At 35.5% G+C, this 13,048-nt stretch overlaps 1 protein-coding gene across 1 annotated transcript; it reads left to right on the top strand.

The window, feature by feature from the left end:
* Positions 1-917: 917 nt before the first annotated feature.
* Positions 918-6,074, top strand: LOC140003776 (uncharacterized). The gene is made up of 7 exons (XM_072081066.1): positions 918-1,451; positions 2,461-2,921; positions 3,495-3,609; positions 3,781-4,470; positions 4,864-4,941; positions 5,301-5,408; positions 5,697-6,074. The coding sequence occupies exons 1-7, from the start codon at positions 1,080-1,082 to the stop codon at positions 5,961-5,963; spliced, it is 2,091 nt and encodes a 696-aa protein (XP_071937167.1). The 5' UTR covers positions 918-1,079; the 3' UTR covers positions 5,964-6,074.
* Positions 6,075-13,048: the final 6,974 nt, after the last annotated feature.

Raw genomic sequence — 13,048 nt, 5'->3', positions numbered from 1 at the left:
CAAAAATCGGGTTTAATACAATTAACTGATTCACCGGTCAGACCCGGGTTTTACCAAATTTATTACTCTCTAGCTTTTTAAGTTGGATCGAACCGATTATTTGACCGATTTTTTATTAGATCGGTTCGATCGACCAATCCGATTCAAGCCTGGAAACATAGACTATAACCCAAGACAAAAAAATTTATGTAGTTAGTCCAGTGGATTTTTTTTTTTTTTTTTTGTCGACACAGGGGTGTCCGGGTATGTAGTTAGTCCAGTGGATATGACTACACGTAAATTTTTAAAGTCAGTTAACATTTTTATTTCTAACGAAGCTTGGGCTAATTTCCTGATGTAGACAAAATTGAAAAAAAAAGTTTTGGTTGGGACTGGGAGGTTAAATTTTCTCTTTTACATACACACAAAAGCATTAAATTATAGTAATAATAATAAAAGAGTAAATGACAAAAGTGACCATTAAATTATCTAAAATGGTACAGTTTGGTCACTGAACTTTTTTTAATCAAAGAGATTGCTCAACTCTTTAGAACAGTCTTTTGGATCATTTTCTGCTAAATTAATCAAAAAATGACCTGCAATTTAGGACACTTTTGTCCTCGAAAACCTACAATAATAGATTAAATGTGCTTCTTTCAATTTGATTTACTGACTAAATTGAATAATATGATCCAAAAGGCCCATTTTAAGGAGTTAAATAACATTTCTGACAAGGAAAAAAGTTAAGTGACCAGATTGTGCCATTTTAGATAGTTTAGTAATGATTTTCGCCATTTGCTCATAATAAAAAGAGAAAAATTTCAGTGTTCAAATTGTGCTATTTCAGAGAGTTTAGTAGTCATCATTTTCTCTATTTGCTCAAAATAAAAAGAGAAAGAAAATAGGGCGAGGGTGAAAAGAAAGAAAGAAAGAAAACAACAGGCTTCCCAGCTTCCGACGTCGTTTGAGCCTAACATGTCCAGCCAAGGACTCGGAAGTCAAAAGGGTAAGTCAAAGACTGGAGGATGTGCTTCTAGTTCTAAGCCACCGTTGGTATTCTTCCCTAACTGCTAGTAAATTCTCAGACGCCGTAGACGACGATGGCGACCGAGGCTCCTTCCTCCACCTCTTCCACCGGCAAAGCCAATAATCCTTATCAACAGAAAAACCAACATCGTCAAGATGAGAAGTCGCATCGTTCAATCTTCGAACTTCCGGCGGATTTTTTTGACTCCTGCCGCTTCCTCCAATCTCCATCATCTTCAATAATAGTTCCCGCGGACGACGCCGCTCATGACGGTTTTTCCAGAAATCAAGAAGACGAATGTTTAGAAAGTAATATTAGTGAGAATACTAATGCAATTGGTGGTCGTGGTTCTATGGAGAGATGGAGTTGCAATACGTGTAAGGCCGAATTCGAGTCTCTTCAAGACCAGCGCTCTCACTTTAAATCCGACATTCATCGCCTCAATGTATATTTCTCCACTCTCTACCTTTGTTTATCTTCTTTGTTACTCGGGGTAAATTAATCAAACATAGGTTTTTTGTATTTTGGTGGTGTTATTGTCTTGCAACAAAATTGGGTATTTTCTTTCATAAGATACTATTTCGGCATTACCTCTTGTTATATTCTATTTTATTGGTTCCTGTAATTTAATCTATTTATGATTAATGTGGATTGTTCTGTTCTAAATTACTGTCAACCATTAGTTAATACTAAGTCCAGTTGATATTAGGAACTCGTCCTGACCCATTCTGGGGTTGATGGCATATTTCTCACTTGGAGTCATCGTAGTCATTCTAGAGCTGTGGTGGGTGGATCCTGGTGTGGTGTGGCATGGCTTGGGTGCAAAAGTTTCCTGCTTGGGGGGTTTGGTGGCGTATGATTATAGGTTTGGGGTTAGTTTAAATAAGTTTTGAATCAATATAAGTAGGCCAGCCCTTGGTGGCATCATTCACTTGCAGTTTACTGTAGTGTGACACGCTCTCACTTTTACATCCTAGATGGCAATAGTGTCAAATTTTAGAGAAGTTGATCCTGAGATCGAGACCTTGAGAGAAGGGTGTTTTTAATGTTTACAATTGAGGTCTTTCTCCATTCAGACAAGAAAATAAAAATTCTGATATCATCTTTTTTTCCTTGTATGATGATGCAATGAAAGATGTAGCTATTGAATTATTTGCTAACTGGACCTAAAGACGTAATCGCTGCAAAGTTGTTCTTTTGTGGAGTTAATAATATGGTCAAAGACATGCCTTGACTCTTTTTTTTTTTTTTTTTAACGTGTGGTTGGGATTCTTCTATAGTTTAGTTCTTATGCTATGTCTTTTTTGGTGCATGTTCTAGAAATGCTCCTCATTCTGTTTTGTATATTGCTGATGATATCAGATAAAATAAAGCAACTTGCTTTGCTCTCATTCTTGAATTTGTAACTTATAATTTCGTGGACAGTCACCTTACTTCTGAGCTGTTGGTGTCAGATAAAGTTAAGTATTGCTGGAAAAGGCACTGTGAAGGAGGAAGATTTCAATGAAACAACTTCTGACAGTTTATGCAAGGATTATGACGTTTCAAGTATTTCAGGATCATCAGAAGAAGATGAGCCAGAAACTGGTCGTAATATGGGTTTGCATGGTAGATTGGGGGGAGTTCTCAAGCATAAGTTGTTTTTACAATTGCAGAATGGAGAGAGAGTGTCATTTTGGAAATGTTTGCTATTGAACGAGTCTGAGAATATTGTGTTTGAGATTGACAAATCTATTGCTGCAGACTTTGGTGAATGTTTCTTGACAGAGAAGGAGGTGACTGAAAAACTAAAATATGTCATCCATGAGCCCAGGGATGCTACCCGATTAAGAGTGATGTTACTTGCAAGGGGTGGGCATTTTGCTGGCTGTGTCTTTGATGGGAACTCCATTGTTGCTCATAAAACTTTTCACAGGTTAGAAGCTTTTAATAAACTCCAGCTCTTTCTGAATTTAACTTTGCTCATCACGTTTCAAAATTACTGCTAGCTATACTTCCAAGTATACATGAAAACAGAAGAGGTGTGTGTTAACATGGAAATGAATGAAAAGAGATGTGATGCAATTATCTTAATTGTCTGAAATGGTATTGGAAAAGAAATCTAGCTATTGCTTTTAACAATAAATAGGACAAAATACCATATTCATGTTTTACTAGTTAAGTCTGCAAAACAGCTTTCATGTGCTCGATAAGTGACAAAAATAAAAGTGATGAGTAGACACCCATTTGCCAATATCATAAAATTTATGTGATTGGATTTTATAGAGACTTATTGAGCACTCAATGCCTAAATAATTTTTTCTCTTAGAAATGCTAGCTAATGGTACTTTTTTTGTTTTGACAAAATCAACGACTGTGGTTCCTTAACAGCTCTATTCTGGATGGAGGCTACTTATATAGTATTCAGTATAACTTTGTCAATTGATATTTGATGATTTCCGTGTAGACTTATGAATGAAGTTCCATCTAACTTGGCTATTTTATGAAGATATGTAGTGCGTGCCAAGTCTGGTAAACGGCAGTCATCAAAAGATGCAAGTGGCAAGACTGTCCATTCTGCTGGAGCTTCACTTCGCCGGTATAATGAGCTTGCACTAAAAAAGGTATAGATGGTTGAATTTTAAGATGAGTAAGATGTCATGTGCTATTCTATACACAGTTTGCTGGCCCACTGTTCTGATCTGTACCCAGTTCACTTGTCCAATGTTTTCTGTGTTTTTACCTTGGAATACAACGGTAGTGAATTTTAATTCTCTTATTCATATGATGTCCAGGAAATTCAAGAATTACTAGCAGCCTGGAAGCCTTATTTCTCTGTTTCATCTTGCGTTTTCCTTTATGCTCCTTCTAGCAACTATCAACTATTTTTTGATGGGGAAAGACCAAATTTCAACTGCCAGCATCATGTGATTCGAAATATTCCTTTGACTGTGCGGAGACCTACATTAAAAGAAGCTCGAAGGATATATAATTTGTTGACACAGGTTTCCTCTGAAAATGATGAGCAAATTAAGTCGTCTACTCCAACAAATACAAGGAAGGAAGCATATCTACCTGATAGTCTTGCAAGTGATGGCCAGGTGGAGTCTATGAAGATGGACACAGGAGAGAATTTGGATAATCAAGAAATTACTGATATTTGTGGGGTTATCAACAAACTTGAAAATGTGCATGCATCAAGCAGTCCTGAAAGTGAGAGTGAGATTGTTTGTGCATCCACACCTTTGCACGAAGCAGCCAAGACTGGGAATTCTCAAGAAGTCCTGGAACTTCTAGAACAGGGTTTGGATCCTTGTATTAAAGATGAGCTAGGTCGTACTCCCTATATGCTTGCTACTGAAAAGGAAGTCAGGAATACTTTTAGACGGTTCATGGCATTGAACCTTGATAAATGGGATTGGTATGTTGCTAAAGTTCCTAGTGCATTGACTAAAGAGATGGAGGAATCTCAAGCTATTAAGCAGGTGATGTGATTTTCCATTATCATGTTCGTACTTAAACTTTTTGTTTCAACAGTGTCAAGTTGTAAAGGTTTGAAATTCTGGCTTAAGTGAGTAACTTTTGGTCAAAATTGCTGAATAATTTATTGAGAGGTCACGCTCACTGAAGCAAAATGGTGTTTGATTGATCTAATAACACTGGAGCGTCTTCCTGTAGATTCCCTATTTCCTGCAAATTGCTACTCCTGAAATTTGATACACGCCAGTCTAGCTGCAGATGATGCTGCTTTGCCTCTTTTACTTTTATTAGATTAGAGTAGTGACACGACCTTTGGTGTCAGAGATGCTAGCAGAGACTTGCAAGAGTATCATGTCCAGAAAAAGTTATAACTCAAATTTCTCTGACGTTCTGCACAGGCTGAAAAAGATGCTAAGAGAAAAGCAAGGGCAAAAGAGTTGAAGAAATTACGTAAAGCAAGAGAAAAGAAGGCTCAGGTTCGTCTATTTTTCTTTTTGGTGACACTGATAATTTCTTGATATCATTAATAGCATTTAGTTTGCAGAATGGAAGATTGACCTCTTCTTTGTGGAACAAATTGTGCTTGCTGAATTGATCTTTCTATAAATTTTTCAGTTCAAATCTTAGACTAAGATAATTTATTCTCTCTTTATTACCTGTGAGACTCCGACCTAGACTTTTGTTTATGAGGTTCAGTCAATCTTTTCTGATATGTCATATATTTGTTATAAGCTGTTCTTTGACATTCTTTGTTATTCCCGAGGAATGTCACCAGTCTTTGGTTATAAAGTTTGTGTTATTGTCAATGTGTAACTATTGTGACTAAAATGCACAGGCTGAAGCTGCTCAATCCCAAAATGCTTCTCCCATGTTGCAGAATCATGGATCCGTTCCAATTTCCAGTTTCAAAGGACAGTTTGAATCTAGTAGTTTGTCTAAAGAGGTTATTCTCTGCCTCCTTTACAAATAACCTCCAACACCCTCCATCCCCAATAACACAAAGTAAAATAAAATAAAAACTAGTTTTCTTTTCTACGAAACAAAAATAGAAGTGGAAAAGAGAACTACAAATTAATCAGCTTGAAGTTTCATAAGCCATAATGTTATGTTTATGTTTTTTAATGTTAGTGCAAGATGGGGCCAGCCTGTGTCTATATTTCCCGTTGTTCACATCTTTTCTTCCCAAGTCCAGACTACTACCCTTCTGATATCCTACCCGTATTTTGAGCAGGAGCGTCTTAAAAGGGCTCAAGATGCAGAAAGGGAAAAGAGAGCTGCTGCTGCTGAGAGAAGAATAGCAGCAGCTGCAGCCCTCAGACCTCAAGGCACAGGATCAGTGGCTTCTAGTTCACAAATAAAAGTTACAGAAACTTCTGACACTCTGTGTTCATGCTGTCATGTTTCACTGGCTGGGATTGTTCCCTTTCACAGGTATAATTACAAGTACTGCAGCGCATCATGCATGCATGTGCATAAAGAAATCCTTGATGATGGATGAGCAGCCTAATCTTATTATTGATTATTTTTACTATACTTGTAGAAAGTTGAAGGAACTTCAATTCTTGTATTAATAATCGAATATGGCAATTGATAAAGTGAGCTTAGAAAATTTTTGTTCAGAAAATTCACCCCCACGCTCCCACCCCCCCCAAAAAAACCCCGGGAGAAAGTTCTGCTATTTGTGCAATAGCAGTGCCCTGTGAAGAATCTGTAATCCTTAAATGGAAACCCTGCCGAACCTTTACCTGGCGCTCAACTTGCTCTTTCTTTTTTTTTTTTTTGGTTTAAATCTGAAACAAAATTAATAATCGAGAAATTCTGGGCAAGCAAGTCGACAACTTTATATCTTGGAGAAATGACAAAAAAAACACTTAACCAGTTAGTTGTTGGGGTTTAAATTCACGACGATCCTTTTAGGAGATTGTTGCAGCTACTTTGAGTGATTTTTTATTTTTATTTTTTATCTTAGTTTGTCTATATACATCTCCCTTTTTTGGATTGATGGGTCAAAATTTGTTGGTACTATACGTTACTAACTATCTTGATGCAGAAGTAGTCAAATTCATGGGGGGCTTTCATTTTTCACTGGCAGAGAATCCATATGCAGAAAGGCAATGGAAGTGGGAAAAAAAAATAGAAGAAGAGATATTACAGGACGAATATATCCTCATTTTGGCAAAACAAGAAAAAATGACAAAGATAATGACCAAAACATATCAGGGCATGTTAGCCTCCTACGATATTATCCTTTTACTTCTTTTGAGGAAAAAAGAGATCTCTGTTCATCGTTTTGGTGCGTTACATGGAGGGCAGTTTCATTGATCATTAGCAGTAGGAGGTCCTGGAGAATGATGGGCTTTTGAAAATCATCGTTGACAAAAATTTAGAACTGAATAGCATTTGTTGAAACCAAATTTTAGTGATTCAGCAGCTAACATTCATTATATATTTATATAGTTTGTCGACGCGATAATTTCTATTTTACATATGCTCCTATTCTACACTAGGAGAAAGGGATAGATTCAAAAGGGTCAATGAAAATTTGACGGAGATTAAATCGTCATTAAATCAGACGGGTGCATAGTGAAATTTTCAAGAAGGCACTTTCGAAAATTTCTTGAACACGTTACCACACTATCTTTTTATGAATCACATCATAAAATGATAATTTGTTAAAGAAATGCAATCCGAATGATTAACGTCAGTCTCCAAACCAGTAAAAAGAAAGATTAACATTAGACTCCAAAGGCCATCCACATCCCCGTTTTGAAACGCCAAAACAAGAAAGCAAAACGGGATAGTATTAACTAGGGGTGGCAAAAGACTTAAAAACTGGAAAAATTGGAAAATTGGTTCATTGGGCAGTAATTCTTAAACACGCAATTACCTGTAGTAATTTAACCTCTATGCTCAATCCCTTATAAGTTCTCATCTCAAGTCACCCCAATCAATCTTTTTATTTCTTGTTCAATCCCGAATTTTGAAGATAATTTTTCAAATTCCAAATTGATTGCAAGACCGGGTAAGCGATCAACTCGTTACTGGACTGGAAAGGATCGATTAACAATTTACCTAAACCGACACGACCGGTTTAACCAGTAATAATAACGCAGAGGAAGGGAATTTGCCTTCATTATAAGCTTCAGAAAACTCTGGAGTCTGGACGCTATCTTAAGGCGGGCAAAAGAAACTGACCTGTACAATTGCAAATAAAAGCCAATGCTCTTGGCAACAGCTAAAACAAAAACTAAAGACTGTGGCAGCAACTAACGATTTTTATCAGCAAACTAGAAAACGACTTCTGATGTCTGTGCATTTCCTTATACTATATAAGAATGAGTTGTGGTCAAAGAGAGTTTGAATTTCAATTGTGTGGATAAGGGTTTTTGGAAATATGGAATGTTATGTAGTTTTTTAAAAAGTTTTTGGTATAACTGAGGGAAGCATGTGTTTAGATATATTTATCAAAATACCCTCATTTTGATACATGTAAAACTTTGATTTATGAAGACATCTGGATATTTTTGGAATATGAAATTATTTTGTAACCGTTTTTGCATCAAGTACAACTCATATAAGCTTATGTATTGGTATAATTACTGAAATGTGTGATAGACACATTTAATTGAAGTGTGTCTTTTGTTGTACAATTAACACAGAGACATATTAACACGTTGTGCAATTAACAAGTTACTACAACTAGCCGTTGGAGGATATTCCTTTGTTTGAAAACAACTTATATCTGCTCTTAAATGATTTTCAACTGACATCTGTAGGGATTTTTTGGGAATGATAAAATTGTAAAAGTATTGATAAAGTAAAGTATACAAGTGTGTGCTATAATTAGCATGTACTATTATTAGTCTTGTCATATTTGATGACTATTTCTTTCTAGAATGTATTATTATTTATTCAATGAAAAATCCTCTCTAATTACACGCACCAAACAAGATAGTTTCTACCTATTGTTACTATCAAGCTAGTTTCTATCCCTTTTTACTGTCTAGGCAGTATATTATGCTAAAACCAAATTAATTTGAATAAATTTACCAAAAACTCTTTCTATAATTCATTAACGAGTTGCAACATTGTAAGTTAGCCATTAGCATTAAAACGTATTAAATTGCCAATACTTATATTATATAGCCGAGTTAAGAATATGCACAATGCATAGAGTAGTTTCAACACTCGATTGCCTCTTTCTCAATATCTTATATGTCAAAACTCAGTCAGGAAACCAATTGAGAGGTAAATTTGGACAAGATCGTTGCCTTGAATATTTATAAAAATTATTATTTTTCCACTAAGAGATAAATTCTTTCATCCTTAAAAAAAATTTGATGAGTTAAAATGTTTTTCAAATGCTGAATAACTAGCCAAATGATAGGATGCATATTTTTGTACAGATTTGTTTTGATGGCATATGCTAAAAATCACATTGCACACGATGCTAAGGAGCTGGAACTATTTGGAGTAGGGGCTTTCATTTTGGCCATAGACTCGCACCTATTACATAAATGAACAAGCATTAGAATGCATTAAATCTGTAGATCCATTAACTAGGATCCTAGTTACAACTAAGACAAGCATTAGAATGCATCAAACCTCTTCTGCATCTTTAAGCAAAACTCTTTTACAATACATAACTGAACAAGCATTAGAATGCATTAAAACTGCAGATCCGTTAACTAGGATCCTAATTACAACTAAGACAAGCATTAGAATGCATTAAACCTCTTCTACATCTTTAAGCAAAACTCTTTTTGGACTTTGTGAGACAAGCATTATGATGTATTAAATCTCTTTGAAGGAATTGAAACCTAAATACTTAAAAAAGACGGTACAATCTAAAGAGTTAAAAGAGAGCCATGTAAAAGCATCTCTCCTAGTAGTAGCATATAAATACACCCTTAGTCCCACAAAGTTGGCAACAAACTCATCAGCCCACCACTACAAAGTAGCAGTATCCCTTGAAGAGAAAACCACAACAATGGCTATCTCAACCATGACACTAGTTGTTGTTTGGCTATCCATCTTGGCTGCACCGTGTTTTGGAGACGATGGTACAATAAGCATCGGGGTGCCATGGAATATCCCATGCTTGCAAGCCGTGGTGAATACCCAAGGCTGTATTGATGAAATTGTGAATTCTTTCTTCAGTCTACAGCCCCATATACTTGGTCCTGCATGTTGTAGGTCTGCCCTTAGCATTGATGACAATTGCTGGCCTAAAATCTTCCCTTTTAACCCTTTTTTCCCACCACTGCTCAAGAGCTTCTGCAGCACACAATTACTCCCACCACAGCCATTGCATCCATGAGTTCTCGCGGCCTTCCAAATTTACAGGCTGTTATTGGAAATAAGATCACGTAATGCTCGATTAATATTATGGTTTCCCTTGTTACAAGTTACTTGGAGATAGGCCATAGTTGAGAGATCATCCAAGAGGACTAAAGATTATGGATTTTAATATTTTCATGCTTGAGTTATTTTTTTTTTTCAGTTTTAACTTTCGGTGGTATCACAAACCACTTACTAGTATTTTGAATAAAATTGTAGTGAAATATGCCAAACCATTTGTATTAATCTGGTTTTTGTGAACAGGGTTCTTTCTTTGGCAATTGAAAAACCTAAGCCAACAAATCAACATCGTGAATATGATGAAATTAACAACTTGACTAACAATTTCAAATATATAGGCATGCAGAATATGCAAAATATACATCTTCTTGGCTGAGTGAAAATATGGTAAATCATTTCCTATGAAGTAAATATGAAGAGAAATTTCCATGCATTTGATCTAAAACCTCAGCATGTTATTTCTTCAATTGTTAAAACTCGATGATTGCTGATGTATAATTCATATACAGAAACTTGCAAATTTTGATAATTTGCATGCCGTACTTTTAAACAATATCAAAATATCAGTAGAAAGGCGTGGAAATTTGTCATGTTAGCTATTAGGACAATGGTTATTAGTCCATTCCTGTCTACCTGTATATGGATAACTTGCTTCCGCAAGTTTAGTCAAGTGACGAGGAAATCTTCTAAGTGATGAGGAAATGAAGATTCAGTCAAACTACCATTTCTCAAAGGGGTATCTCAGTAGTTTGACCAAACCTCAGGGGTGAAAATATAATTAATCCTAAAATTATCCCTACATTAAACTTTTGAAAGGGGAGGAACAGGGACGGAGCCAGAAATTTATTTTTGGGGGGGCTGAAGTGTATTAAAATTTTTTTTTTGTGACGAAATAAATATATTTAGTAAGTAAAATTTAGATTCAATAATTATAAAAATAATAAAAACATATAATTATACATACCCAAAAATTTGTTATTGATTAACACTTGAAGTATTGGTAGTTGTTGCACTCGAATAACGAAGAGGAGGCAATTGCATTCTGCGAGTCTTCATCCGTTAAAAACGCTGCAATATTTGCTCATTTTCAATTGTTGCAAAAATATCCTTCTCGATGTATACAACCAGACAGTCATTCATCCACTCGTCTCCCATTTTGTTGCGCAAATCAGTCTTGACAATATTCATTGCAGAAAATACTCTTTCAACAGAAGCAGTCGCAATTGGTAGAACTAATGCCAACTGGATCAGACGATAAACCAATGGAAGTTTGTAAAAGACCATCATGTATTTCCAATCATTTCAAGCTTCCAAAAGCTTGCATCAAAAAAGGGCAAGCGAATTACGCTTACACCACTGCTTATTCAAGAAGAGAACTATCAGTAAAAGCATGCAGTCCTAGTAGCAGTGGCGGAGAGAAAAAGACTGCAAGGCGTAGCTTCTTGTCTCTAGAAGAAGCGGGTTTAGTGGAAGTATCCGGCCTCAGCCCTCATGAGCGTTTTCTATGTCGGTTAACGGTATGCTTCTTCTCTTGGTACAATTACGCAAAAGTTAAAAAGCAAAAAAAAAAAAAAAAAAGGGGTGTCCATGCGATTCATTTAATCTGAGCTCTGAGTGTTTTAAGTTTTAGCAGTAATTTATTTAGTTTACAAATGAAATGGTGCAGGTATCGTCACTGAATCTGCTAAAAGTGATAGCAGAGCAGGAAGGGTGTGCGATTGAGGAGCTGAATGCGGGGAGAGTTTGTGATTGGTTTTTAAAAGACAAGCTGAAGAGGGAGCAGAATTTGGAGTCTGCGGTCCTGCAATGGGCTGGCCGCCGGAATCCCCTATATATAGGGGGTTTTCCGGCTGCTTGGGGGGGCTTAAGCCCCCACCAGCCCCCCTTAAATCCGTGGCTGGGGAGGAACATTATTTAGATCTCAAAGAAGAAATAGTTATGCATGCCATTTATTCACTATACAAGTCCAAATTTCACTCTTTTTCTGCCATATAATTTGTACAACCTACTGCAATAAGTACATGCAAAATTCAGATATACAAGAAGTCAAGAACGATACGTTTACTAGCAACTGGTTTGTCGACAAAGTTTATGGAGAAGATGTATGATATAGTATAGAACGGCAGTTTGGATTGCTATTTTCTAAACTTTTTATAGAAAAAAATGTACAGTAGTGATTTAGTATAATACATGTATAATAAAAAAATGATTGAGAAACGTGTTTATGGAAAACGTAAAAGTTTTTTTTGAAGAAAAATGATAATACAAACAAGAAACTTTTTGCGTTTAACATACAAAGTAGAAAATACTTTAATAATGCTAAGAGAAATTTGATATACGGCTATTTTTCCACCTTTTTTTTTTCAATTCTGGATTTGATCTTTCTCTTTTGATTTAATCTTGATTTGGTTCAAATGGAAGCTGATACCAGTATGATCGAAGAATAATAAACAAATTTTCAAAAACCAATGGGGTGTCATTTTCCTGAATCTTATAGTAATCGTCGCATTGCAATGCCTATTGTGTCGGTTTTTACATTTCGTAGAAGAAACAGAAAACAATAAAACAAAACATATTACTTAGGAAACAAGAAAATACTAAACTAACTTCCAAACTTAAAAGGAAACGAAATAACGAAAACAATTACTGAAAATATCTTGCCCCGACTACCAGACTCGACGTTTTGCACCAATGACTTGGGGGAGTTAGATGTTGGGATGATAAAAACATGTGGATTTATTTTTTATTTTTGGAAGAAATTGATTTTTCTTATTCAAAAGTTTACAACTGCAGAAAAAGATGGATTGAGATCCCTAAGTACCAAAATTGCAAAGTACTATCAATATTCCCAACACTGTTGATTTCATGCCATAATTTGTGCACCTGTGTGAAGCCAAAACGACACACTTAGACTAAAAAAAAATGAAAATATACTTTACCAAAGTAGAATATGCTCATATAAACACAGTCGAGAGAAAGAACTTCTAGATTATTATCCATGTTCATTTTTTTTTTCATTTTTTTTCTACAAGTGGGATATTTTAAAATCAAAACTTACTACTTACAATTTCTTCACCTTACTGTCCAATCCAATTCTCCCCCCAAAGATTGTTATCCGTATGCTTGCACGTTATGTGTGAAAATCTACTAAAATTTATTAACTAGAACTATATATATATATATATATATATATATATATATATATATATATATATATATATA

The sequence above is a fragment of the Coffea arabica genome, chromosome 2e, assembly GCF_036785885.1.
Source record: "Coffea arabica cultivar ET-39 chromosome 2e, Coffea Arabica ET-39 HiFi, whole genome shotgun sequence".
In the NCBI taxonomy this organism is placed as follows: domain Eukaryota; kingdom Viridiplantae; phylum Streptophyta; class Magnoliopsida; order Gentianales; family Rubiaceae; genus Coffea; species Coffea arabica.
This window is presented reverse-complemented; position numbering and strand designations above follow the sequence as displayed.

Excerpts from the sequence above, each read along its gene's own strand:
- LOC140003776 (XM_072081066.1), top strand. The coding sequence starts at position 1,080 with ATGGCGACCGAGGCTCCTTCCTCCACCTCTTCCACCGGCAAAGCCAAT. Across the intron at positions 1,452-2,460 it reads CCGACATTCATCGCCTCAAT|ATAAAGTTAAGTATTGCTGG; the intron begins GTATATTTCTCC and ends TGTTGGTGTCAG. Across the intron at positions 3,610-3,780 it reads ATGAGCTTGCACTAAAAAAG|GAAATTCAAGAATTACTAGC; the intron begins GTATAGATGGTT and ends TATGATGTCCAG.